Raw genomic sequence first — 27,425 nt, forward strand, 5'->3', positions numbered from 1 at the left:
GTCTGATTTGTTTGGAAAGATCCGATTCAGTTTATTTTTTCTCTCTCCACAAATTCAAACCAAACTGAAATAGCAACAATGTAGCTTAACTTGTTAACTTGCAATGGAATATACGGAGAAATCACACTAAACTTTCAGAGCGGTTGGCTCACTAACACCTGTTCACAAACCTGTGTAGATGCATAACCTTGGAATATTCTATTACAGCCTGATCTGAGGGGAAAGGGGTTGCTGGCATTGTTGGTGCTGAAAATAACTGCAATATCAGTCATATGTGTGTTGTTACATTGATATTAAAAATTTCAGCACACGTTATTTAGCATAAATGATCATAACAAAGCATATTATTCGTATTTTAGGGGGCCCTTGGCGGATGCACTATCAATCAGGCTAATATTTAAGTAAATAACATGGATATATCTCTCTTGTTGATTTACTTTTCTTTCCAAGATTTCTACAGCTATATGCTATTGATGAAAGGTCTCCTCCACTTTTAAGGATTGCCTACAACATGACAATAATGAAATGGACCAGAGACATAAACTGTCTTTTCTCTTACTAATGGACACAAGAGCCTTGAATCTACTGAACATTTTTTTTAAAGACATGAAAAAACAAACAACAACAATAACAAAAAACAGACAGGATGACAAAATTACATAAAAATCCAATGACAACTGATGACGTGTGCTAATTTATTACAAAACACATTGACACTGACAAAATGTTAAATACCTCTATTGTTCCTGTAGAGTTTTAGCATTTGCTTTGTCTTCACAGTGATTCAATATGAACAAAGTGTTAAAAATAGTTACTACTGCAGAACCACTGAGCTTAACAAAAAAAAAAAACACACACAGACATTTACAATCATTTGACTTAAACCCGCACAAATACCAGAACAACATTAATAAACATCCGCAAATTGAGTAAAAAATAGATTTTTAATCTTTTAAATACAACATTTTTTAATACAAATATTGATTTGTTCTTAACTGTATTATTACTATCGACTGTTATCACTAGTTTCACTGTGGAGGTTTGATTTAAAATATATCAATATACAGAAAAATGTGAAAACAAAATGTTTTGGTAAATTCTGGTATTGCTCATTTACATAAATATACACAGACACACACAAACACCTAGCCATGAATTTAATTTATCTCTCAATCATGTTATGCTCTAACTTAGACAAAATGGCTTCATATAATGCTTAGCCTTATGAAAACACTTCAGTAATATCATTGTTATATTAGAGTTATTATTGACACAAACATTGACATATTTTACAGCTGTCTTTAAATGGACCCACTCATCCATGGTTATGTACACATTCCACCCAATAACCACTTAGGAGAGACATTAACTTCTGCATAGAAAAGAGAAAAAAAACATACTGAAAAGGGGAAAGAAAAGGAAAAGCATATTTCAGCTCTTTTCTTAGCTGTCTAAATTGAAATGAATTGAAAATAAACTGATTGTATTGAAGATAGACAACGTTCAATTAAAAGACAGACTGGTTTCATGTTTCTAAAAGAAAGAAAAGAAAAAAGTGAAAGAAAATAGGAGTTTTACAGAATTCTGTAACACTATGCTTTTGTGTTAGCGCCTGAAATCTGCAATATTGTCATACAATTTCACAACAAAGAGAGAGGAATAACTTCCACTGGCTTTCATTTTTCTTTCAAAGTTAGTATGTTAATCACAAAAAGAGAAAGGACATCTGAAAAATAATTCAGTACAAAACAGACATTATATTCTCCCAAATGAATTGCTTTATTTCAATACCAAACCTGAGGCCAAGCTTCATGGTGAATATATGGAAAATCTAAAGTTAAATTCAACCAGAATCTGATATTAGCTGATTAAAAATGTTCCTAAAGGCCTGAACAACAATACACATCTCTATACATTTTGGACTAGTAATCTGAAGACCCAGATTTAACCTCATCTTGAGCTGAAAATATTTAAAAAAAAGAGATCAACCATGGATTGTTCTTTTCAATTCAGAATGCGGTTTAATCTGCTGCTTTATCCCTTACGTATATTTGCTATTAGCTGACGTAAACCACTTTCAGAGTTCACATACAATCATTGCTGCTAACAGAATACAGTGAAAATCACCCTGAAGATGTGGCGTCACCTCAGAGGTCCGACTGTAGAACAGTTGTTTTCATTTGAGTAATTAAATTGGTAAGAGGCCAAAGAGGCAACTGGCTTTTCTTCCTCCTGTTTTCAAACACGTATAATAAATAAAAGTTAATAATAAAAGTAGCAGAGTTGTAGCATTCTGAATGGAGACCACAAATAGACCACACAGCAGTAAAAAACAAAAAATACCTTGAAAGAACAATAAAATAGTCTCAAACTGAGGGCTCTTGTTGTCCCCATATTGTGAGGCTTTCCAATTTGCATTAAATGTTGCTCTGAGCCACAAAGGCTTTCAATATGAACATGACACAGACTCAAAGCCTCCTGGTTTAAACGAATCAACAGAGGTCACCCTACTGCGTCCATGTATAAATGGAGGATTAGAGTACAAAATGGTTTCTTCTCTCTGCCGAGTGAATGAAAACATTGTTCAGTCTCTCGAAATGTCTCAGAGTGCAGAAGCGATGAATGGATTTGAGTTGAGTGACACCAACAGTGCTGGCTCAATCTGTCACTAACAGGCTAGTGTCAGGACATCGCCAATGCGACAAGGTCCCACATCCTCGTTTAAATGGGAACCAATCGCAAAAAACTCACAGCAAATAGTACAGTAGTAGCTGGAGCAGGCTGGCTTACATGAGCTGATGACTTCTCATTTACCCTGATTTAGATGCACCATCGTCGGTTCAACTCAGCATGTGCACTTTGCATTTGTAGTACCCATTATCTCTCATTCACACAATCCACATCTAAAAATGATTATGGTTAATCTATTGGAACAACAGGCAAATATACAAAAGGACAGTGGCGTATACCAGAATCATTAAAAAAAATTTCTACAATCCTACGCAACATCCTTCTTTTTTAAATTTGTTTTATATAATTGTCTTTGCGATGCGACTACGCCACTACTAAATTGCGCTTCAAATCAGGACATGGCAGGCCAGCTCAGAGCAGACATTTGAAAAATGACTGACATCAAATTAATTAAATCTTTCCTATTGCTTTCCATAATATTAAATGTTGCAGTATATTTGCTTGTAGTGCCAGTGTATACCAGTATACTAAGCTGACATTTTTCAGTAGTTTGTGTAATCACTCCTGTAGGTCTTCGTTTATGTTCATCAGTTTTGCATATTAAACCAAGAAAAAAAGCTATTGTAGCGGGACAAATTTAAATAGCACTTATAGTATGGCGAGTGCATTAAAAAGACATTAATAACTGTACACTAGTGCCTTAAATGCACAATTTTAAGGAGAAAAAGCTTACTCTCTTGACTATTGTATCTGTAGTTGTGGTCCTGTGGTTTCAGAGACGTTGTTTTGTGTTTCAATGAGCAACTATCAGTAAAGATGGAGATATGTTTGTGTGATTCCGTGAAGAGTTCTTATTGCTGCAGTCTCAGTAGGCGCCCTTGGCACGTGAATTTCTCTGAGTTTACAGTAATGGTTAAATTCTATTAACACTTATCTTGAAGAAACAGTGAGAGAATGAATTACGCATTGTCTGTGGTTCCCCTAACGCTGATAGAAATATTAACTTTGTCTAAACTGACCCAAAACTTTTGGGTGACATGGTACCTATTGAGAAAATCGAAGAGAATTTGTTGTAAAAGACCATTCCTAAAGAGTAACTCAAGTTATCAGCAGACAGCTACGTAACTCATATTCTTCATATTTAACTCTTCTGTCAAAAAGTTTCTCTTTTGGGTTCTTTAGCCCTTGCACTTGTTCCACAAAAAAAGACTTAGGGCTATCTTTCACCCATTTTCTTTGTCCATTCTCACTCATTCATTCATCTATCCAAGTGTCTTCTCTTCTCTAGGGTGAGTCCATCATGGCCTCAAGCATCTCCAGGAAGAGCTTGTGCATTGGCACCCCGCCACGTGTCTTGATGCTGTAGAAGGTGGTGAGGGCCCGGCCGGCTGTCTGCCTGAGGAGGGGCAGGGTGAGGAGAAGACGACCAGCACGCTGCGGATCATCAGGGCGTCTCTGGACCTCCAGCTCCAGAAGAGCTTGGTGTAGAAGGTCCCTCAACTTCTGCACAGCTTCCATGTCCTCAATGTAGACTGAATCTGAGAGGGGGAAAAAAAAAGAGAAAGAGATTATTTTAGGGTGAGTGTAGCAGGATAAGAAAATAACTTTACCATTAAGAGGCGATATTTGCCCCTTGGGTTTGATTTTCAGGGACATTTTGTACCTTGTGTTGGCCAAAACAAAATATAAAGCATAATTTTTAATGTCAAATACTTAAATTTAATCAACCGATTAACAAATTCTCAATAACTTTATTGAGAATGTATTACCTCTTCAATCATCATCTCCCCATACTCTATATAATAATATGTATAATTAGGCCTAAATAGATGATTTCACTGAGGCATTTCTTGTCCTTGTATTTTGAATTTCAGGAGTATTTTTGTCACTTTTAGTGGCATTTTTGCCCTGAGCCTCTGACCTCTTTTCTGACCCAGGTGTAGAGTAGAGATGTGCATGAGTAATTGACTAATCTAGTGGTCATTAGGGTTTAAATATTCGGTTAGTAAAACATTATTTGAAAAATCACAATTTGATTTTCCTTTTCGCTTTTGCCAGCCATAAGCAACAATGAAATCTCACAATGAAGATTCACAATATCACACTCGCCATTACAACTCTATGCGACAAGCAACATTAGTGACATAGGAGCAACATTAGAGAAGTAAATGATAGAATTTAAATGTTAAAGAAGTAGTTCACCCATACAGGTTAAGGAGCAGACTTCACCATGTTTTTCAGAATAATAATATGATGTGAAATTATACAATTGTATATGTGCATTATGCTGATGGCAGCAATCAAATTTTCAAATTGGTGTATATGTAAGGTAACGCAAATGCTATTTTTCAGTTATAATTTTGGAATCTAGATTCTATTATTGATGCGTAGTGCTAATGTTATAAAACCCAAAAGGACATACATTTAATGTAGGTGTCAGTCTCTTTATTTTGAACTTAAACTCTTAATTTCAAGTAATTGATTACTCATTTTTAATATAAGTGACAACAAAATTACTCAAAATACCCATCCCTATTCTGACTGCCCTTATCCACCTCTCTCAATTTTTTTCTTCTTTTGGAAAGTCGTGGAAACAAAGAGTGGATTTTTTTATTTTGCTGTCATAGCAAATGTGAACGCAAGAGTTGCTGTGGTGTCCAATTCACTGCTATAAAAAGATTATCCCACTGTAGTTTCCTTCTGTGTTCTAAATCCGGAAATAGAAAATGGTCCATTGGTTTCTATATAAACTCTGTGCGAGTGCATCTGTATTTTTAAACAGTTATTTTTTTAATCTAGATCAGTGGTTCTCAACCTTTTTTGAACAAACGCCCCCTGACCTCTTCATGATCCTCTTAACGATTTTATTTAAACTACATGTAAAAGCCTCAAGTTGAGTAATATTTTGTTTGGAAAAAAATGCAAAAACACATGGATTTTTTGAAAGGTATTGCAAATGTATTTAGAAATTCAAACAAATTCAGGCTCACACACAAATTTTTTGAAGATGAACCAATCACGTGAACAATAACGTAACTAACCTAAATGGCCAATGAAAAAGCAGCGGTCGTTCGCGCACTCAATTAGGCAATATATAATAGGCTTCAAATTTGAATAGCCTACAAACGGTCATGTGATTTCAAATGACGAACAAAGACGACAACAGCTCGACCACCTGAACTGAACCGAAGAAAAAACGACGTCAAAAACAGCCACTTTTTTTTTTTATTAATTATGGTCATTAGTGTGAGCCCTGAGCACTAATTATGCGCCTAATTATGTATTCCGCGTTATGTACAGAAAAAGCCGGTGAAAGCGTGCCTCTATTTTGCGCTGAAAATTCTCCGCCTATTAAAAGCATGTGTAACTTAGGAAGCGGCTCTCCTGGCATATCCTCCTGGTGAAGTGGCAGCAGTAATCAGAGCAAGACGAAGACATAGGCTAAGGAGAAGAGCTGAAAAGATTTTTGCGCAGGCCGCCTGTTGAGTACCTCTGAGTAACGCCCCCATTTGTGCCTGAGCGCCCCCCTATCTGCTACCTCGTTCACACCGCCCCCCAACACTGTCCAAACGCCCCCGTTGAGAAACGCTGATCTAGATGTTGTTCATGCATAGTGCCCATTTTTGCAGAAGAAAAGCATTGTTTGTTGAAGTTTGCTTTTTCAAAACATTTAAAAGGGTGACATTTGTGAATAAAACCCAATAGGCTAAACATTTAATGGACGTGTCAAACATAATTTCTTTTGACTTAAAATCTACATTTGAAGTATTCAATTGCAAATTTTTTGTGTGTTAGAGTCAGTAGCAAATGCTTTAAGAAAACACGGGAAGCATGGCTTCCATTAAAATGTCATTAAAATTACACAATGACATGTTTATCAAATTGCATGTAACCTCTCTATAATTTAGATAATTATTGTCCCAGTTCAGTATTTTAGTGTGCAACTTTTTTTTTTTTTTGAGATAACAAAAGTGTGCAACAGCATACAACACTTTAGCGATGTTCGTTCCGTTAATGTTATCTGCATGATTATGTCCCAAGCCCTGCTTCAATGGGAGTCTACAGCAAACGCATGTCCTGTTAAAATTGAGTTCAGTGGAGCAAAAGATCGATATTCATTGGACAAGAGGCACTAAACGCGCTATTTTAGGACCTGTCAGAACGCCATGCGTCTCTGGGGGTCTACGGGAGCTTCATGAGCACAATTTGCATGAGGGAAATGATCTGATAGTTTATTGTAGAGTGGGCTTTCAATCAATGTATTTCTATCCCACCTGAAAGCCTAGCTCCTCTACTGTATATGACGATTGGTCAAGCTCTCAAACGGGCTGAACCATGTAACAAATAGCAAATCATTGAAGCGGTGATGTGGCAGCATTTAGAATTAATACACAATCGTTGTCATCCATTAGGTGCAGAGTGATCAGCGAGGCAGAAGATATTGATTGGGGTTTATTTAACACAATTCATTTAGTGATTATACATTTTCACTTTTGACAACATTTTCAAAAATTGGCAAAAATACAACTGTAAATATAAGGTTCTGTTTTTTTGTATTTTATTTTCGTTCAGTAAGTTTTTTGAAACAAAATGGACCATTTCCTCCAAAGAAATTATAATAAAAAAAATAGAAGAGCAGTCTTCACACTTTTTTTTTTTGACTGACATCTGTGCTTATCCTCTTTTTAAAACCACCAGTCGCCACTGGTTAGAGTGCTCAACAACAAATGTAGTTAAAAAATCCATTCCTAGTGTAGAGAGCAAGTGGTTGACTATTGGTGAGAGTTCATGTTTAGCATGTACACACAGATATGAGAGATGCTAGGAAGAGATCTTGGGTGTGTTCTTTATAAAAATGTTGGATCCAAAACATGTGACTCCCAGTATTTGCAAAACAAATAGAGATTCTGTGGGTAAGGCAGAGACAAAGGTTGTATTTACTGTTTACAGTAATCAAAAGCATCATGGGTCTTTCCAGGTGAGGGAAGAAATTCATACCACCGGACAGAGACAAGACCATTAAGTTTACAATTCAAAACAGAATGTGGTCTGGTCTCAATTAAGTGAAATATGATTCTGGTTTTACATCAGAGGGTAACAAGTCTGACATCGCACCAAAATAGAACCGGAATTAATGAGTCATTAATAGAAAATGTTGAGTGCAAGTGGAAGTTCACCTGAGTTGGTGAGCGCGATGGCCTTGAGCATGACGAACTCCTCGCGGTCCAGCTGCAGGGCCCTGAAGCGTCGCGCAAGCTGGCTGATGGCAGCGTTGAGTTCAGTCAGGCCAGCCACACGAGACATCTCCTCATCCAGCACAAAGTCCTCTGCAAACACCACCTCATCCTCACAACCAAGAGAACGGTAAGCCACCCCCAACACCAACACTTCCAGCCACACTGACTGAAGCACGGACATCTGGTCTGCGAGGGACAGGGAGAGGAAGCCTGGGTGGGGGATAAATAAGAGAGACAGAGGTTAACAGTATATGTCCACTGGCAATGAAGAAATCTACTCAATTCAGCTCCAAACACTGGATGCTTCGAGTCTAAAGTGTTGTGTGGATATATTCTGTATGTCTATGACTGCATTCAATACAAAGTCAGTCAGTCATTGTGCTACAAATAATTATTTTCTTAATCAGTATTTGTTTTCCAGTTCAAATATCTTATTATCTGCTTGCTTTATGCATAAACCTAACTAGATTTTTCTAGACTTCTCTGAAAACAAGACTTAATATCTCAGGTCATTTTGCAAAAAAAAAAAAAGGAACAAAATACTGATTAAGAAAATTCTTTGCAGTGCATACTGTATATTTGTGACTACAGTTAGAAATTCGGAAACAGCTCTTTTAGAAAGCCCAAGGTTTAGATGAAAGTGTGCAGAGTAAATGTAAAATCTGTGAAATCTCAATGCGATTCAAGCAGTGGGTCCAGCTTTATGATCAGATTCTGAAATGCTTATGAATGTCACTGCCTTCACCTCATATTGCTTAGGTGCAGCCAATCATTTTTCATTTCTCATTGGCATAAAGTTTAACATTTCTTAAATTATCTGACTTCCCTTCCAATTCCGTCAGTATATTGTCGAAATAGCAGGGCCGCCTGATATGAGCGTGAAGCCATCGTCTGTGTTCAGCAACTGCTTTCGGGTCCTTGAATAACATATAACGTACGAGTAAGGGCGGCCGGTGGACTTTCTGGTGCCCCCCTAGGGAGTTGGTGCCCTACGCAGACTGTGTAGTATGCGTGTAGGGAGCGGCGGTATTGTGAAACAGTGACAACTGAAGGTAAGTAATTAAACCAAGTAGTTACACAACATTTACCAGTAAAATGTGGCTGTATAAAGGCCCGGGTATACATAGTTTAGCTGCGCTGCCCTCCTTAGTATACTCCGTTGACTCTGAGTGCAGACGGACATCTTCGACGCATGCATACTACAATTGATTTTAGTTTGTGATACTCTTTAGTTGAATCAATGGCCGGCACATGCGTGACGATGCGCACAGGCAATGACAGCGTCCGCAAGTCGCCAAAATCTCGTCACTGCATGGTCAAGCAGCGCGGACTTATGATTAAACTTACAGTAGGTCACGCGTACTGTGTGCGGAGCAATCAGCAATGCGGACAACCGAAGTATACTCAGGCCTTAACTACCCAAAGTAGGGATGGGTGATACCACTTATGTACTTTTAGGCCAGTATCGCAGATATCGATGCAAATTCGCTAATATAATTATTTTTTTTCCACTTCGAAGCTTATGAGATGCATTAATATTCATGTTATCTAAATAATAAGATCACTATTTAAAAAACAACAACTTCAGAATCTATATTTTTCTGTGAGGATCGATATTCTTGATGCCACATCAGTATCGGAAGTATCGATACTTAAGTATTGATCTGCCCATCCCTAAAACTAAATTACTACTACATAAATTTGATGAACAACTTTTATCACCAAGGAAGAGAGGAGGTTTCAAGAGGCTGTTAAATCATGCACAGGGTTAGATTTCAGTTGATGTTTGCCACTACAGTTAGTACCAGCAGTTCTAAACAGGTGGGTCACAGGTCTATTTCGATAGGATTACAGACAGGAGGGTAAAACAATTCTAAATAGTACATCCCCAATTCCAAAAAACGACACTGTGCAAAATGCCAATAAAAATGTAAAAGTGATTTTTAAAATACTTTGACTTGTATTCAAACAAAAACAGTATAAAGACAAGATTGCTTTGTTTTACTTAATCAACAACATTGCTTTTTATAGATAGATGCTTTTTTCTAAAATTGATGCCTGCAGCACATTCCAAAACAGTCGAATGTTGGTATGTAAAGGGCAAGATGAAAACCACTTCTGAATGCTTGCTCTCTGATCTCTCAGACATCACTGTCTTAAAAACCATCATGTGTCTGTAATGGATATCATGACATGGGCTTGGGAATTATTTGCTAAACATTTGTCAGACAACACCATTCGCTGCTGCGTCTACAGATGCAAGTTAAGGCTTTTCTATGCAAACCAAAAGCCATACATCCAGAAGCGCTGAACCATGGAATCATGTTTTGTGGTCCGACGAGTCCACATTTCAAACATTTTTTGAAAAACGTGTTCTCCAGGCCAAAGAGGAAAAGGACCATCCAAGCTGTTATCATTGTCAGGTCCAAAAGCCAGGTTTGGGGGTGTGTTAGTGCCCATGCCATGGGTAACTTGCACATCTGTGAGAGCACCATTAATGCAGAAAGATATGTTGAAATTTTGGAGCAACATAAACTGCCATCCAGACACTGTCTTTTCCAGGGATGTCCCTGCATTTTCCTACAAGACAATGCCAAACCACATACTGCCTGGATCACAAGTGCATGGATGCATAAGCAGAGGGTGCGGGTGCTAGATTGTCCTGCCTGCACAGCTATGGCTTTTTTATACTTCTTGCTAGCACATCCGAATCCCATGCTGGGGATCACCAGTTCGAATCACGCCTGGGGCAGGTCGAATAGGACCAGTTACATATAAAATTTACAAATCTTTTATTATTTACAACCCCAATTAAAAAAACAGCAGAACAGTATCTTTTATTTGTATTTTTATATTTTGGTGCATATTCATCGATCACTTAGTAGTTGCATGATTATCCCCTCATTCTTGAAAACCATGAACAAATCTATGCAAGGTAAAAGAAAATATAAATACTCAGACTATATTAAATAAGGTTTAGGAATTTGGTATTGTGATGGGTCGCCACTTGTCCAATGTATCATATTAGAACACATTAGACTACTAAGTTCTGCTGAAAAAAGAAGAGAAACAGTAGAGCGAGTAACTAGTAGCTCGACACCAGAATAGCCTCTTTGACACGGTCTCCTTGCCAACCCTCTTGCTGTTCATTTTCTTGTTCTCACTTACCAGGAATGTGCTTGGCCCAGCCGATGATGACAACTAGTTCCCGGTCAGCCAGGTCACAGAGAGTGGTGAGCGTGCGCTGGGCCGTGTCTGGCTGCAGTGGGTCTGGTATAGCAAACAGCTTTTCTGGCTCCGCCACAAGCAGATGTGACACGATAATGCTGGATGAACCTGACAGACACATCAATAACATTATTCTGTTTAATGGTCATTATAATAAGGCATTTATAACACTATGATGATAAGGGATGAGCATGAGTAACCATGTACACTGAAAAGTGATAATGATGATCAATCATGAAATCACAATAACTGCTAAACTTTTGAGAAGTGTTTTTAAAAGTTATTGTAAACTTCTTTTTAACTTGATATGCCATCTTAAAAACCAGGGACACAAAATAGTTTAAGGAATGAGAAAGGAAACATTTCTTTTATTATTTTTGCAAAGCATAAAGATAACACTTTACAATAAGGTTCCATTTTAAACATTAGTAAATGCATTAGTTATCATGAATAAACAATGGACAATATATTTGTCACAGCATTTATTAATCTTCATTAATTTTAGTTAATAAAAATAAAGTTAATTGTTAGCTCATAGTGCATTAACTAATGTTAACTAATACATGTTTTGATTTTAAAAATGTATTAGTATATATTGAAATGAACATTAACTAAGATGAATAAATTCTTAATAAGTATTGTTCATTGTTAGTTCATGTTAACAAATGTTGTTAAATAATGTTAACAAAAGGAACCTTATTGTAAAGTGTTACCAGCATAAACATAAGTCTCTTTCAATTGTTCTGTAATGAAAATTTTAGTTCCTCTTCTGTCGCTCTCTCCACGTTATGTCGGAGAAGCGACACTAGGGGTCTCTCTTGAGCGCCGATATTCACCTCTGATCTACTGAAAAGGGCCAATGGGAGTTGGCAGTCAGTATTTGCATACCCCGCCCCCGGACATACGGGTATTTAAGCGGGGCAAATACGGGAGTTCATTCAGAAAATTTCTTCGGAGCCGATGGTCTGTCTGCAGTTGCTGCGAGTTTACGCACCACTATAAAACGTTCCTGTTTCCTCTGACGATCTGCATGCTGTTGGATCTTGACGGCGCACAACAGCGGCTTTCTCCTTCACTTTGCACGGCGTGCATTGTTGCCCCTGAGCGCTTCGACAGCGCAGACACACATACACACTGTGTATATTAAAAGAGTTATTTTCCTTAAGAGTAAATTTCTCTAACAGAGCAAACACAGTGGCGTTGAACGTCCTTTTCAGGACGCGTCTTTCTGAAGATGCCTTTCCGCCCCTGTGTAGTTTTTGGAGGCGGTGATTTCTCCCCACCTCTGACGGTCATAAAAACCGCCTGGCGTACCTGGGTTGCGAAACACGCAGGCAGCGTTTTTTTATGAATGGTCTATGTTTTCAGTACGAAAACATAGCCATGACAGCATTGCGGTCGTAGGCTTTCTCTTGTAGTGAGAGAGAGCCGCTTCAGCCGCCCCCCCGCGCCTCGCCTCCTTCCCACGGGATTGAGGCAGGCGCCGCGGGAGATGAAAACGATCTGGGGTCAATGACGGGCTGCGTTTCGCCGGGTGAACCCCCTTGAAACCCCCCGCCTCCCCGGCACGCTTGCTGTTTTCCGACCGGGCTGGGGATGAGCATGCTCTCCAATGGGTTATGTTTTCAGCCTGAGAACAGAGAGCCGCTTCAGCCGCCCTCCGCTGCTCGCCTCCTTCCTACGGGATTGACGCAGGCGCCGCGAGCGATGAAGATGATCCCGGGATAATGGCGGGCTGCGTTTCGCCGGGTAAAAACCGCTCGAAACCCCCCGCCCCCCCCTGCACGCTTGCTTGCTCCCCTCACGAGCTCGGGATAAGCGCGGTCCGCCTAACGGCCGGCCGCCCGGTCCCTGGAGCTCCCGGACATTGGATGACGACATCACCGCTGCATCGGAGAGCGTCACAGCGGCATCGGATGCGGATAACTCGCCTGGGCCGCCACCTACGGGTCTGCTTGCCCAGTCTGAGCCTGACGCACGGAGATCCGCTATGCTTCCCCGGGCTTGATGATTCACGGGCTGGTGCGCCGCCCACAGCCGCGCACCCCCTGTTCCTTCCCGGACGTGCACAACGAGCTGAGCGAGCCAAGCTTCCTCGCTCCTCCGCTCTCACTACCCTCGGCGGTAGAACGGTCCCAGACCGCTCCCCCCCTGCATGCCATGGCCCCTCCCTGCAAGTCCACCGGGCCAAGGCACTTCAAGATTTGCACTTGGGTAGTCCTGTTCTTGACGTGCTGCAGGAACTGCACTCGGACAGGCGATGTCCACCCTCGTGGTCCAGAAACATAACAAATGGACTGGATCTGGTCGCAGTGCAGGAGGTAGACAAAGCACACTTTCTCAAAACTCTACAGTCTCCCAGCTCCATTCGGCGACACCACCTGACGACTCCACCCAGCAGTCCTCAGTGGTGAAGAAACAGACGGAGGCCAGGTCACACGTCCTGCCCCGCCGCAAACCTGCCGCCAGGGGCCATGCCCTGTCTGCTCGCCGAGGGCGTCCTCCTGCGGCTTTCAAGGAAGAAAGGAAGTGGTGCTCCACCTCAACGAACGAGAGCAGGCCTAGCTCTCAGCCCCGCGTTGAGCTCCCTGCAGAAAGGGGATGCCCCCTCGTCTCACGGACCCCCTCAAGGACCCGGAAGGCTCCCAGGCGCTCCTGAGACCACCGACCCAGAGACCGAGACGTTAGCTCCGGAGGTGGTAAGACCTCTCCGTTCCCCGGTGGAGGGCCGGGAGGAGAATCCTTTGTTTTTACATTTTTCACATTCTCAATAATAGAGCTATTTCCTTTGCCTCTGGGTCACCTGGCCCGCAAATGCCGTTCTCACGGCAATCTGCTTTCAGATTACGACAGTCCCGGTACACCGGACGCGGCGATCCCGCCTTCCGCCTGCCCACGACTGTCCCCCGGCCGGCCGGTTCAGACGAGTCCAGAGGACGCCAGCATCAGACCTCCTCCTCAGTCACGAACCCGCCCCCTGCCGGGTGCACGGAGCAAGGTAAGTGCTTTGAGTCTATTCTCAGCACCTCAGCCTCAGGCCGCAACGAAGCCGCCCGACGCTGCATTACCTGTTCCGCCCCGCTGCGAGGCCCCGCCTGGTACGTCCAAAATACTCGTCCCTTTGGTGCCCCTAGCGTAGAGCTGGGAAGCATGGCTTTCGCTTCCCAACGCATCACGCTGGCTGCACCGGACCATTCGACTCGGTTACGCAATTCAGTTTGCCCGGCTCCCGCCCCCCTTCAGGGGCGTGCGCGGAAATCACGACCCTCTTAGCCAAGGGCGCGGTAGAGCCCGTCCCTCCAACCGAAATGAGGAAGGGTTTCTACAGCCCTTACTTCATTGTACCCAAGAAAAGCGGCGGCTTACGACCAATCCTGGACTTGCGAGTTTTCAATCGGGCCTTGTTAAAACTCCCGTTCAAAATGCTCACGCAGAGAAATATTCTGGCTGGCGTTCAGCATCTAGATTGGTTCGCAGCGGTAGACCTGAAGGACGCGTACTTCCACGTCTCAATTCTGCCACGACACCTAACCTTCTTACGGTTCGCGTTCGACGGCCAGGCGTTCCAGTACAAAGTCCTCCCCTTCGGCCTGTCTCTGTCCCCTCGCGTCTTTACGAAAGTCGCAGAGGCGGCCCTTGCCCCGCTACGAGTAGCCGGCATCCGCATTTCTCAACTACCTCGACGACTGGCTCATCCTAGCACACTCGAGAGAGTTACTATGCACACACAGAGATCAGGTGCTCCGGCACCTCAGCCGTTTGGGGCTTCAGGTCAACTGGGAAAAGAGCAAGCTCACTCCGGTTCAGAGCATCTCTTTTCTCGGGTTTTGAGTTAGACTCAGTCTCAATGACAGCACGTCTCACGAGCGAGCGTGCTCAGTCGGTGCTGGACTGCCTCGCTTCCCTCAAGCCAGGCACAGTGGTCCCTCTAAAACTTTTCCAGAGGCTCCTGGGGCATATGGCGTCCTCTGCGGCGGTCGCGCCGCTGGGGTTGATGCATGTGAGACCACTCCAGCACTGGCTCCAGACTCGAATCCCGAGACAAGCATGGCACCACGGCACGCATCGGGTAAGGATCACCCCCGCCTGCCTCAAAACACTCCGACCCTGGACAGACCTCTGCTTTCTACGGGCAGGAGTGCCCCTGCAGCAGGTGTCCCGACGCGTCCTGGTCACAACCGACGCCTTCCGGTCCGGGTGGGGTGCCGTGTGCAGCGGGCACGCAGCAGCGGGCCGTTGGAAAGGGGCCCCGCTGCGTTGGCACATCAATTGCGTGGAGTTGTTGACCGTCCTTCTTTCTCTCAGGAAGTTCCTCCCGTTAGTTCGGGACAAACATGTCCTCGTGAGATCGGACAGCACCACAGTACATAAAATCGCCAAGGCGGCGTACGCGCCCACCACATGTCACAACTCGCCCGCCGTCTCCTCCTATGGAGCAGCAGCGACTCAAGTCGCTGCGCGCCACTCACATCCCCGGCAAGCTCAACGTCGTAGCGGACGCGCTATCACGACAACGCTTGCCCGGCGGGGAGTGGAGGCTTCACCCCCAGTCGGTCCAGCTGATTTGGGAACGGTTCGGCAAGGCCCAGGTAGACCTGTTTGCCTCCCAGGAAACCTCCCACTGTCCGCTCTGGTACGCCCTAACAGAGTCTCCCCTCGGGACAGACACGCTGGCACACAGCTGGCCCTCGGGGCTGCGCAAGTACGCATTTCCCCCAGTGAGCCTTCTTGCACCGGTGCTGTGCAAGGTCAGGGAGGACGAGGAGCAAGTCACGTTAGTGGCCCCCTACTGGCTCACTCAGACTTGGTTCTCGGAACTCAGGTTTCTCGCGACAGCTCCTCCCTGGCGAATTCCCCTGAGAAAGGACCTCCTCTCTCAGGGACGGGGCACGCTCTGGCACCCGCGCCCAGACCTCTGGAACCTCCACGTCTGGTCCCTGGACGGGACGCGGAAGAGCTAGCCGGCTTACCGGCGACCGTTGTGAATACAATCAACCAAGCCAGAGCCCCTTCTACCAGGCACCTTCACGCCCTAAAGTGGCGCTTGTTCGCAGATTGGTGTTCTTCCCGAACTGAAGACCCGCAGAGATGCGCTATCAAGTCAGTGCTCCTGTTCCTACAGGAGAGGCTGGACAGGAGGCTGTCCCCGTCCACCCTCAAGGTTTATGTTGCCGCCATTGCCGCCCACCACGATCCTGTTGACGGCAAGTCTTTGGGCAAGCACGACCTGATCCTCAGGTTCCTGAGAGGCGCCCGGAGGTTGAATCCCTCCCGGCCAGGCCTAGTTCCCTCCTGGGATCTCTCGGTAGTCTTGGAGACTCCAGAGACCTCCCTTCGAGCCACTTGAATCAACTGGACTCAGGGCCCTCTCTCTTAAGACGGCCCTGCTGATCGCGCTCGCCTCCATCAAGAGGGTCGGGGACCTGCAAGCGTTCTCTGTCAGCGACACTTGCCTGGAGTTCGGTCCGGCAGATACGTCTGTGATACTAAGACCGGGACCGGGCTATGTGCCCAAGGTTCCTACCACACCATTCCGAGATCAGGTAGTGAACCTGCAAGCGCTGCCCCGGGAGGAGGCAGACCCAGCCCTTTTGTTGCTGTGTCCAGTGTGCGCCCTGCGCATTTACCTGGACCGCACACAGAGCACCAGACGCTCTGAGCAGCTCTTTGTCTGCTTTGGGGGACGGCAGAAAGGGAATGCCGTCTCCAAACAGAGGCTCGCCCACTGGGTTGTCGATGCCATCACACTGGCTTATCACACCCAGGCTGTGCCCCTACCCTTGCGGGTCCGAGCTCACTCAACAAGGGGTGTTGCGTCCTCATGGGCACTGGCCAAGGGCACCTCCCTAGCAGACATCTGTAGAGCCGCAGGTTGGGCAACACCCAACACCTTCGCGAGGTTTTACAACCTCCGCGTTGAGTCGTTTGCGTCTCGTGTTTTCTCAGGTCCGAGCCCGTAGAACTCGGTAGCACGTAGACCGACCGGCCGGGTGGATCGCTTGCGCCCAGCACCCTTTTCCTGATGTCAAGGTAAAGTAGTGCGCCTTCTTCCCAGGGCGCCCCACTCCGAGTCGGGACCCTGGTCGATTCCTCCCCAGCCCTCCGGGTCCGCGGTTCAGCGGAGGAACTCGCCGACCCAAGCCACTGCGGGTACCCTGGTGGCCACCCTGTACTGGTATAGGGGCTCCACAGGTAAAATAAGAAGGCCTCCTGTTCGGACTCCCCCTGTGTGTAATTCCACGGTTCTGTCCCCTTACGAGCGGACCCCCGTGTCTCCCTTAGGCAGTTACAGCTGCCCCGGTCGCCGTGCTGTAGCAACTCCCCCCTTTCGAGGCTGGATCTACCACCGCGCCATACTTTCCACACGAGCCCTAAGACGGCTGTGTGACGTGTCTACCACTTTTCCTCCCCAAGAAAAAGGGCAGGTGTGGTCTCCGCAGGGTCTGGGTAAGACCCCCTTCCCTATATGCATGTAAGGGCCCCGGCCGTGATTGCTCTATGCGAGAAACATAGAGAGAAAAGAGGCCCAGCCAGGCTGGCCTGTTCCCATGTTGGCAAACATCACCTTGTTCCCCTCCCAGGGTAACTAGAAGGATCCCGATGTTCTTATGGGGCATTGGGGAAGGGTACATGCAGCCAGGTACAGACGATGCGCGGCACTGGATGAAATCCCTGCCACGCCTCTGTATCGGCGGTTCACGTACACGGTTCAGCGCATGGCAAGATTGGAATGGGTCCCCTAGTGTCGCTTCTCCGACACAACGTGGAGAGAGCGACAGAAGGGGAACGTTTGGTTACGTATGTAACCTCCGTTCCCCGAGGGAGGGAACGACACGTTGTGTCTTTCCTCCGCCATGTCGCTGAACCGAGCCACTGTTGTGGCCGGACCATTTCCGGCTCCTCAGAAAAATCCTGAATGAACTCCCGTATTTGCCCTGCTTAAATACCCGTATGTCCGGGGGCGGGCTCCCATTGGCCCTTTTCAATAGATCAGAGGTGAATATCGGCGCTCAAGAGAGACCCCTAGTGTCGCTTCTCCGACACAACGTGTCGTTCCCTCCCTCGGGGAACGGAGGTTACATACGTAACCAAACGTTTTAAATGCTGGTAACCGGTTGTTAACATTATTATTTTATTCCAGTATTTTTTCATATAGACTGAAGGGTTTAATCTCTACATTATCGTATTTGGATCACTTCCAGTTGCCTGAAAATTAGGCAAAATTAGGTTTGCCTCTTGTTTTAGATGCCCAGCTGTATATTTGAAATATTTTCATTATTTTTGGGGAGATTTTTAATATTAAGGATACATTTATTGAAAATAAATAATGTTATATAGGCTAATATATAGCCTGCAATTCATGTTATGATTTATATGCTGATCAATCCCCCACACAGGAGATAATTGGATAGATTATTTTCGCTTTTAATGAGGCGATCGTCTTATTTTGGGCTTGTTTTACAGACCAGGTCGCTTGATTCTCTTGCCAGATCTGACAACACTGCAAGTGGTATATCACTCACCCTTAGCATAGAGTACTGTGATTATAAAAAGAATGCTATTCACCATTCTTTTTTTTTTTTTTCTTGTAACCGGTTACCATTTGGAAAGGAGGCAATGAAATGTCAGACCTGAAACGAGATACTGAAGAAAAAAAAAGCAAGATGCAATGACCAAGGATGTCAGACTGATGCATGTGTACAAAAATATTTAAAATTAGCACATATTAATCTTGCTCCACCTACCGGAGTAGATTTATGGTCTGCACTTATATAGTGCCTTTTTAACCTTAACGGTATTCAAAGCCTTTACACTGTGACTCATTCACCCATTCACACACACATTCATACACCAATGGCGGCAGAGCTGCCATGCAAGGTGCTAGGCCATTGGGAGCAACTTGGGGTTCAGTGTCTTGCCCAAGGACACTTCGGCATGTGGGCCGGGAATCGAACCACCAACCCTGTGATTAGTGGCCGACCCACTGTACCAACTGAGCCACAGCCACCCGATCTGTGTACTCGTACTCGAGTAGTCAAAATGCTCATCCCTAGTTATGAAATAATATTAAATATTACATTGAATTACCTTTCTCTCCCTCTTTCCTTAACGGTATTGGTGCACTCTGGTACGTGGCATTCTCCACCTCTGGACGTCTCTTGTACTTCTGCCGTCCGCCTCTGACCCGGTCCAGGCGAACTCCTACAGCAAACACACACACACACACACACATAAAGGCATTGCCTTTAGATCACACTGAACATTGCTGAGGTACATGGGTATTGTTAGACAGAGAAAGGATTGATCAAATTGCCCAGGTGCCACCTCACCTTCTTTGAGCATGCCTACTTTGAGGCACTTGGTGAAGCGGCATGCCTGACAGGCCTTCCTGCGGCGCTTGGTGATCTCACATTCATTGGAGGCTGGACAGCTGTATTCAATATTGCCTAAAGTGGATAAAATTTATGATGTTAGATGAGCATTCAAGGACTCAAATAACATGTTTACACCTGCTATTAAGATGCGTTCTGGGTGATCCAAGTCGATCGTTGTAAACAGATCACCCAAGACAGATCTTAATACCAGTTGTAAACCGCACAAAAGACACAACTGGTTGTTTTGGCCAATTAAAACGTTATCTGCAATGACAAGTGAATCTGTTACACAGTATGATAAGCTCACCCTGTATGGTTCTTTTGAAGAAAGCCTTGCAGGCTTCACAGGAAGCCACTCCGTAGTGATAACCAGAAGCCACATCTCCACACACCAGGCATAGCCTTTTGGGAAGTGTGCTTAGCGCATACTTGCAGCGGCCGCCCCCGCTACCTGTAGAGCCCTCCTCGGCTCCATCTGCACACTCCTCCTTAAAATGGCATCGCAGTGCGGGTGTGTACAGGGGCGGGGAGTAACGCCCAGTGCCTTCTCCTCTGGATCCACCTCCTGCACTTTGTGAGGAGTCTGTGGAGGCACCTCCAGGGCTGGTCCTCCCACCACCACCTCCTCCTCCCTCGGGACTGCTGGGTTCAGCCTTTATGTAAAGGTCGGAGTGTCTCTCTCTGGAAGACATGATCTCTCTAGAAGAGTGGAGAAAAAAGAGGGACCTTTGCTGTTTAGCTTCATCGTCACTTTCAGGTCACAAAGACTCCTTTAAAACAAGACGTTTAAAAGCAGCAAGAAGTGACAGGACAAAACATATGCAGTTACTAGGCATGAACCAATACCATATTTAGAGATAGTGTGACTACCGATAATTTCCTTTTGGAACTTGTCCATTCTTGTATTTTAACAATTAGTTAGTTTACATGCATGATCTTACAACTTAATAAGTCTACCATGTATATGGCCGTGCTTGTGCCTAAACTGTTTTCCTTTATAAGGTTAAGTTCATAAACAGTTAATGGTAAAAAACAATCAGCAGGCATAGATTTCTGCACTTTACCCTGTTTTCTCTGTGCATGTAAACATCATTACCAGCATTCTAATATGTTTATCTAATGTGCGCAAATGTTGTGCACATGACTGTTTACGCTTTGACATCTAAAGTATGAAGTTTGAAACATTGAAAAACACATCCTGAGATCCCTGTATTATTTTGTGCTCAGTCCAGCAGTCTTTGAGTGAACAGCGCATCTGTGGAAGACTGCTGCCTGTTGTTCATGTTGGCTGAACAGCAAGAGCGCTTACTGACCCCTTCTGCCACATCATGGTGGTATGTCATGCTTGAATTGCTGAAATGGTAGGAACATTTCTTACTATGGAATTAATGTACAGATGATTAATTATTTTTATATTATTTTTAGGGCTGTCGATTTAACGCATTCATTTAGTGTGATTCTTTATATAAAAAATTATGTGTTTATATCACTGATATATAATATAGAATTGGATTGCTCATGACAAAAAGTGAAACCACTGCGCCGCCATACTGCTATGCCCAAACGTTCCAATGTCTCTATTGACTTAATAGGAAATCATCTAATTTCAGTGAGTAAACATAAGTCATTTAATCACTGATTTTATATATGAAATCTGCCTATACATCCTATACATCCTAAACATGTAGGTGGCAGCTCGCCTCAACACACAGCACAGCTACAGAATGAGAATCGCTCACTTAGGAGCAAGCACAACAGAATACAGGGATCAGTAATCCACTACTTATAACTTGATACAGCATCCTAAAAATGTGCCGTTTGAAAGGTAAAATACCAGAGATGCTCCAAACACATCCATCAGCACACACATGTACATAGAGTGACAATTAAAAATAGCGCAGACGGAACGCAATAATGCGTCCTCTGAGACTGGACATACTGACGAACTCAAAAGTAAAACAGAGTGCTGTCAATTGTAGGCTTGCTCAATAATATGAGAATACAACATACAATATATTGAGTTCAAAAGCCCCTTTTTATATTGTCCAGGGGTTCTTAACGGGGACGGTACTGCCCCCAGTGGGCGTTCAAAAGACGCTTGAGGTGCTGAGAGCAAATTAGTAGAGAGGGGGCGTTACGTTACAAATGGGGGGCGTTTATCAGTAATGTTAATCAAATCTATCGTCAAGTTCCTGTTTGCATTAAAATGTTCATTTGGACTCCATTATACAGATTGGTATGCATTTGTACCTCAGTTCATCTGATACTGAAGTTTAGCGATGCATCTGAAGTATCTGATTTAGCAGCATCAAATAGACAGGTGAAGTCACAACCTCCACTAATGCACCTGTATTGCACCTGGATACGGCTCAATGGACAATGCAGCGCGAGCGCAAAGCAGGTGTGTTTTTATTCACAGACCGGTCTCGAACTCTTAAACGTGCTCCAAATAAATAAATACATTAAAATTTTCAAAAGGGCAAATGCAAAATACACACAAAACATTAATTATTTGGATTAAATAGAAATGCGTAAATCCTAAAAAGAAAAAATATATATTATTATTTATTTATTTAGATTAAGAAAATATAACTGGATTTGTTTGCCTTCAAAAATTCCAAGACATTACAGAATTTGAATCAATAAGAACCTACTGAAAGGAGTTCCAACTTAGTCACACTGTCAGAATAATTTAGTCACATGAATTAGGTGTTAACTTTTTTTTTTTAAATATAATAACAATACCACTTTTATAATTAGTTTCTGTCTTCACATTTTCATTTTATAGGCCCCAATATAGTCCTTCCTCTGCTTAAATTTAAGAAATGCAAGGTTTGGTCTCACGTTCATGATGCGTAAGCCTGATGATTTTATTTACAAAACTTATAAATTATGCAATGCATTGAAGTTGCATCGAGCAAATTAAGCAAATAATACAAATAATACAAATATTGGGTTTTGTGTTTTTTTTTTTTTGGTAACACATAGTGTACACTTTCAAATTATGTCACATCATTATTATTATTTCAATTGGTATAATGTATTTAATATTTTATTTATTTATTTCATTATTTTATGTATAACAATCTATTAAAAAAGATATATATATCAGGTGGCCTAATTAGTAAAGGAAATACAGATACTTATTTATTAATTCATTTTACAGTATGTAAAACAATAAGAGCGCCTGTTATTTTCACTGGGCTTCACTTTTTTATAGCATCAATTCAGGGTCACATAAGAGTCATGCACTTCTGATCACATTTTCTTGTAACGAAGTAATGTACTTGTGTTAAATGTATGATTTTGTTTTGATCAAAATGATTACACTTCCTTTCATTTAGTTGACATGCAAAAGCATGTTAAGCAGACAGCAATCGAGTGCAGTGACGTGTGGTGAAGAGTGAGTGTATTGAGCACACTGCCCTGTGTTCATTTTCAAGTACTGTTGCAAGTTGCATTGGGTTTTGTTTTTTTCAACTAAACAAAAATGAACCAATTCACAACAATTAATCAAACTTCCCAACACTACTCAAGGGATAGGGTATTCTAGGCTTGCACATCTGTATGCTCATGCAGTAATCAGCTCACAGAACTGTAGCTCTACACAGGCAATACATTTAGATGTCGTTAATCATGATATGTCTCAAATTAGGTCTGGGCGATATGGCCAAATTTGTTATCACGATAATCTTTTTCATATTGTTCGATATCGATATTAATCACGATATACATTTACACATTGCACTTTCTTTTTTTTATTTCAAAGTTGATGGAAGTATAGAAGAAAAAATAAATTCTAAACAGTCAAAATAATCTCTACAAAACTGCACAGGGGGTCCAGAGACGGCCAAAGCAGTGGGGTCTGCGGGAGCTTTTACCGTCTTTTACTGTTTATCAATTGAAAATGAATGTTAAAAGATCATCTGTTTGTTCTGAAGCATAGTGGCAGCAGTCCAGTATTTGTTGGAATATTTTTTACATTAAAATGAAATATTTTTTATATACTTGTGACTGTGGAATGATGCTGAATGTGGGTTCAGGGGTGTCCCGAGAGAAAATTTAGAAAAAGTTTTTTTTAAAATGTAAAAAACATTTGTATATTTTCGTTAAAGTGAGAGACTAATCTACCAACTAGTAATTTTAGTCTTTCCTTATCCATTCCAGACATCTAATTCATTTTCACAAAATTAGAACAGAAATTGATTTGTTTATTATTACAGGCTCGTAAATGCTGATTAATAAAGATACATTTAGAAGGGAAAAACTTTATGGTCTAAAAAGAGCTTTGAAACCACGTTAACTCATGCGGCACTTCATGTCTACACACATGCAAGGAAAAGAGGCAATGCGTGCAGAGCAGGACAGGGCAGAAATTATGCATGTTTGTTGCTAGAGAACAATATTCAAGATTACAGCGCAGAAAGATCAGAGCTGTTGTCCACATCACATTTGTTCTGTCGCACTCTTCATTAGAGACGATGAGAGGGCGCAACCGTTGTCATGAAGTCTTGCGGTGCGGATGGAATCAATCCGGTGTCCGACGTAGCCTAATCGTTAGCAAGGCAGCTAGCATTAGCAAGTTCATCCAGTCTGACCCTACGTTACCACTGGCGCATTTTGAGCGAAGCTGAGAGCGTTTTCAATTAATTTCTATGAAAGCCGAGTGTCATGCTCGCAAGGTGGATCGTAGGATTGGCAGCGGTTCGGAGCAAGCTCTCTCCTAGCGCTGTGAGCGCCTTTGAGTGGATTTCGTCCACCCCAGTGGAAACGCAGCATGAGAAAGCCGAACTGCTTGTGTTTTAGCGACACGATTAATCGGCCGATTTTTTTTTATTTTTTAACATAATCGGCATCGGCCAATATCCAAGTATATCAAGCCGATTATTAGGCAGGCACATCTGTGGGCAGCCTAGTGTTGTTGTGGAACACGTGTTCGACGCACGCTGCCCCTAGAGTCATTTTCCAGCAGAGTGAGCAGACCTCATCCAGTGCCTAATGAAGGAGCTAAGTTCCTTGGAGAAAACGGTAAGGATTAAATTCTTATAACTCCTTTATATTTAATTAAAAACTTTTGATATGTTACTGCGAACTTCGAGAAAAAACGTGACAAACGCGATAGGTGACATGACGTTCGGCTACTTTGGATATTGATAGCGTAGTTGAAGTTGCATTATCACAGCAGAAGGGTTGCTATCATGTCACAATAAGTAAGCAAGAATTTTGCAATTACAGACAGTGAATCTGAGACTTTTATTTGTTCTGTTTGTGTGTCTTATATTTGAGAGGGTTGTCACTCAATGCAGAGAAATATGTAATAAAAAAGATACCAAGGCACTATAGGCTATTGAAGGACTGGCTTTGGTAAGCTCGGACGTTATCAGTTCTGCTGTCGGTACTGGAGAAATTAACGATACCCATCCCTAGTTATGCCTGTGCTTCTCTTGGATGCTCTGAATATTGGATTACGTGTCTGGATTGCCCCTTAATTAAAGCTGCATTTGGATCTCAACCTTCGTGTCTCGGAGCAGTTCGTAACACCTGCTTCGTTTATTTAATATATTTGTTATACATTATTTATACAATATGTTTTTACATTATACATTTTTAATTTAAGTGTACAAGTGCAGATTGGTCAAGTGTTCAATAAATGTTTTTGTTGGGGGGTGTCGTGGTGTGAGGGCACCCGATGGAGTTTCTTGGTGCCCTATGCAGACTGCGTAATATATGTATAGGGTGCAGCAGTACTGCATATCATGTAAACTAGATGGTAACAATGACCACTGAATGGTACACATCTATAATTGTTTACAAAATATTATGTTTTCTGAACAAAGTAAACAGTATGCATGTGTGTACAAAATAATAATAATACATGTAAATTAACTTCAAATCTTGCAGTGTAAATCCATTAAAACACAACAGCTAGTCTTGAGGCAACATTTTCTTGAGGCAGCAGCTACAGGGCAGCTTGCATAGCTAATGAAAATGGATGAAGCTGTATCAAGAGGGTTCTCCTAATGAGCAGAAAGCACATGTGTGGATGGTCAAATTCTACTCAAAGTCTGTCCATAATACCAGTGCTATTGCCTCTGCCCACACCATATTATGGTCATTAATCCAGGAGTGAGAAGAACCAATCTTCTAATTATAACTCCACATGAGATGCCCTACTCTTAACCACTCTACGGCCCCCAAACTTCATGAGCGCCTCTCAGAGACAAACTGACCTATGATATCATTCCTTAAATTTGCTGATCTTGCCATTTTATGCATTTATCAAAGAGCCTTTCCCATTAGGACATACAAAATTACCCAAACTGCAGAATGACTGCCAAGCAGGGAACACAATCAGACACTAGCAGCTCTTCGTGGTTGTGGACCTGAACAAATACAACATGATTAATATACTGTATATTATATAGGCTACTGTCAATTAACTGACTCGTATTGTGGCCATACATTGTCTCCTCCACATTTCCACCTTCATCTGTCCTCAACCAATCTCTCTCTCTCTCACACGCACACACGTTGTGTTTCTACATTTTATGGGGACTTTCCATAGACATAATGGTTTTTATACTGTACAAACATATATTCTATCCCCTAACCCAAACACTACCCCTAAACCTAACCCTCTCAGAAAATTTTCAGCATTTTTACATTTTCAAAAAACATCATTTAGTATGATTTATAAGCTGTTTTCCTCATGGGGACCTACAAAACGTCCCCACAAGGTCAAATTTGTTTAGTTTTACTATCCTTATGGGGACATTTGGTCACGCACACACACACACACACACACACACACACACACACACAGACACAGACACACACACAGACACACAGACACACACACAGACACACACACACACACACACACACACACACAGACACAGACACACACAGACACACACTTCCCCTTTTCCCTGCATATGTGTGATATGTTGCAGCTTTGGCCAGTGTGCTGAAATGAACTGTGCTCCAATGCCTCCAAGTCTATTTTACTCTCTGCCAAGCACACTAGGTTCAAGCATTGCATAACATCTGAACTTTGAAGTTAACCTATACCCCCCCAAATACCAACAGAGATGCTCCCTCTACTAGAACAGAAATTATTTTTTATTTTTTTATTAAAGTAAATCCACAGGAACAATTATGTAATTAAAATGTAACTTGTTCTTATCTCTTCCTCAAGTTTGCAAATCCCTAATTTAAGTCATTAAAAAATAGTTATATTTACAATAGATAATTGTGTGGTATCTATGGTTTAACTAAATACCATGGTTAAACTATATTACTGTAGAGAAACCATGGTTAAAGGGTAAACAAAACAAAAGTCTAATAATTTTCAGTTTATTCTCACAAATGTAAATATGTTAATGTAAAATGTTAATGACTTTAATTATGACTAAAATTATATTTTAAATTAACCATTTCATCCCAAGAAATCGTAAAGAATAAATAAATAAATAAATAAAAGTATCGGTATTGCTATCGGTATAAACGATATTGGGCTTGAAATAATTGGTTTCGGATCGAAAATAAAATAAGTGGTATCGCAAATCCCTACCAGAAAGAAATTGGTTCAACTCAATCACGCAAACTGATGTGAAAAAGCGATCTCTAGATCCATCTGTTGTGCCAGGGGTTGTCCCCGGCTTTTTTCTGCATATTGCGGCACAGTTTTGCTGCCAGTCCGCCCCTGAACCCTACCGTCACACAACTCTAATGTATGATGGAAGTGAAGTTAAGCAGTAAAAGAAAAGTTATATTGAGATTTAACAGCATTGTGAAGGAATATAAGGGAAAGGACTAATAGTTTAATGAAAAACTTAAACAAAAGACACAAAACACACACATGACGGTCAGCTGCCCGTAAACAATCTCTCTC

The 27,425-nt window shown here is 42.6% G+C and overlaps 1 protein-coding gene across 2 annotated transcripts in view; it reads right to left on the bottom strand.

Moving 5' to 3' along the window:
• Positions 1-626: 626 nt before the first annotated feature.
• Positions 627-27,425, bottom strand: part of LOC127625292 (estrogen-related receptor gamma-like) — a 35,037-nt gene continuing 8,238 nt past the window's right edge. For both annotated transcript variants that reach the window (XM_052100493.1, XM_052100494.1), the window contains 6 exons: positions 19,839-20,230; positions 19,487-19,603; positions 19,245-19,358; positions 11,097-11,264; positions 7,869-8,138; positions 627-4,229 (listed from right to left, as the gene is read on the bottom strand). In XM_052100493.1, coding sequence (XP_051956453.1) covers positions 3,976-4,229; positions 7,869-8,138; positions 11,097-11,264; positions 19,245-19,358; positions 19,487-19,603; positions 19,839-20,223 — 1,308 coding nt within the window. In that variant the 5' untranslated portion in view covers positions 20,224-20,230 and the 3' untranslated portion in view covers positions 627-3,975. The remainder of the gene's footprint in view (positions 4,230-7,868; positions 8,139-11,096; positions 11,265-19,244; positions 19,359-19,486; positions 19,604-19,838; positions 20,231-27,425) is intronic.

The sequence above is a fragment of the Xyrauchen texanus genome, chromosome 31 (genome assembly GCF_025860055.1).
Source record: "Xyrauchen texanus isolate HMW12.3.18 chromosome 31, RBS_HiC_50CHRs, whole genome shotgun sequence".
Classification (NCBI taxonomy): domain Eukaryota; kingdom Metazoa; phylum Chordata; class Actinopteri; order Cypriniformes; family Catostomidae; genus Xyrauchen; species Xyrauchen texanus.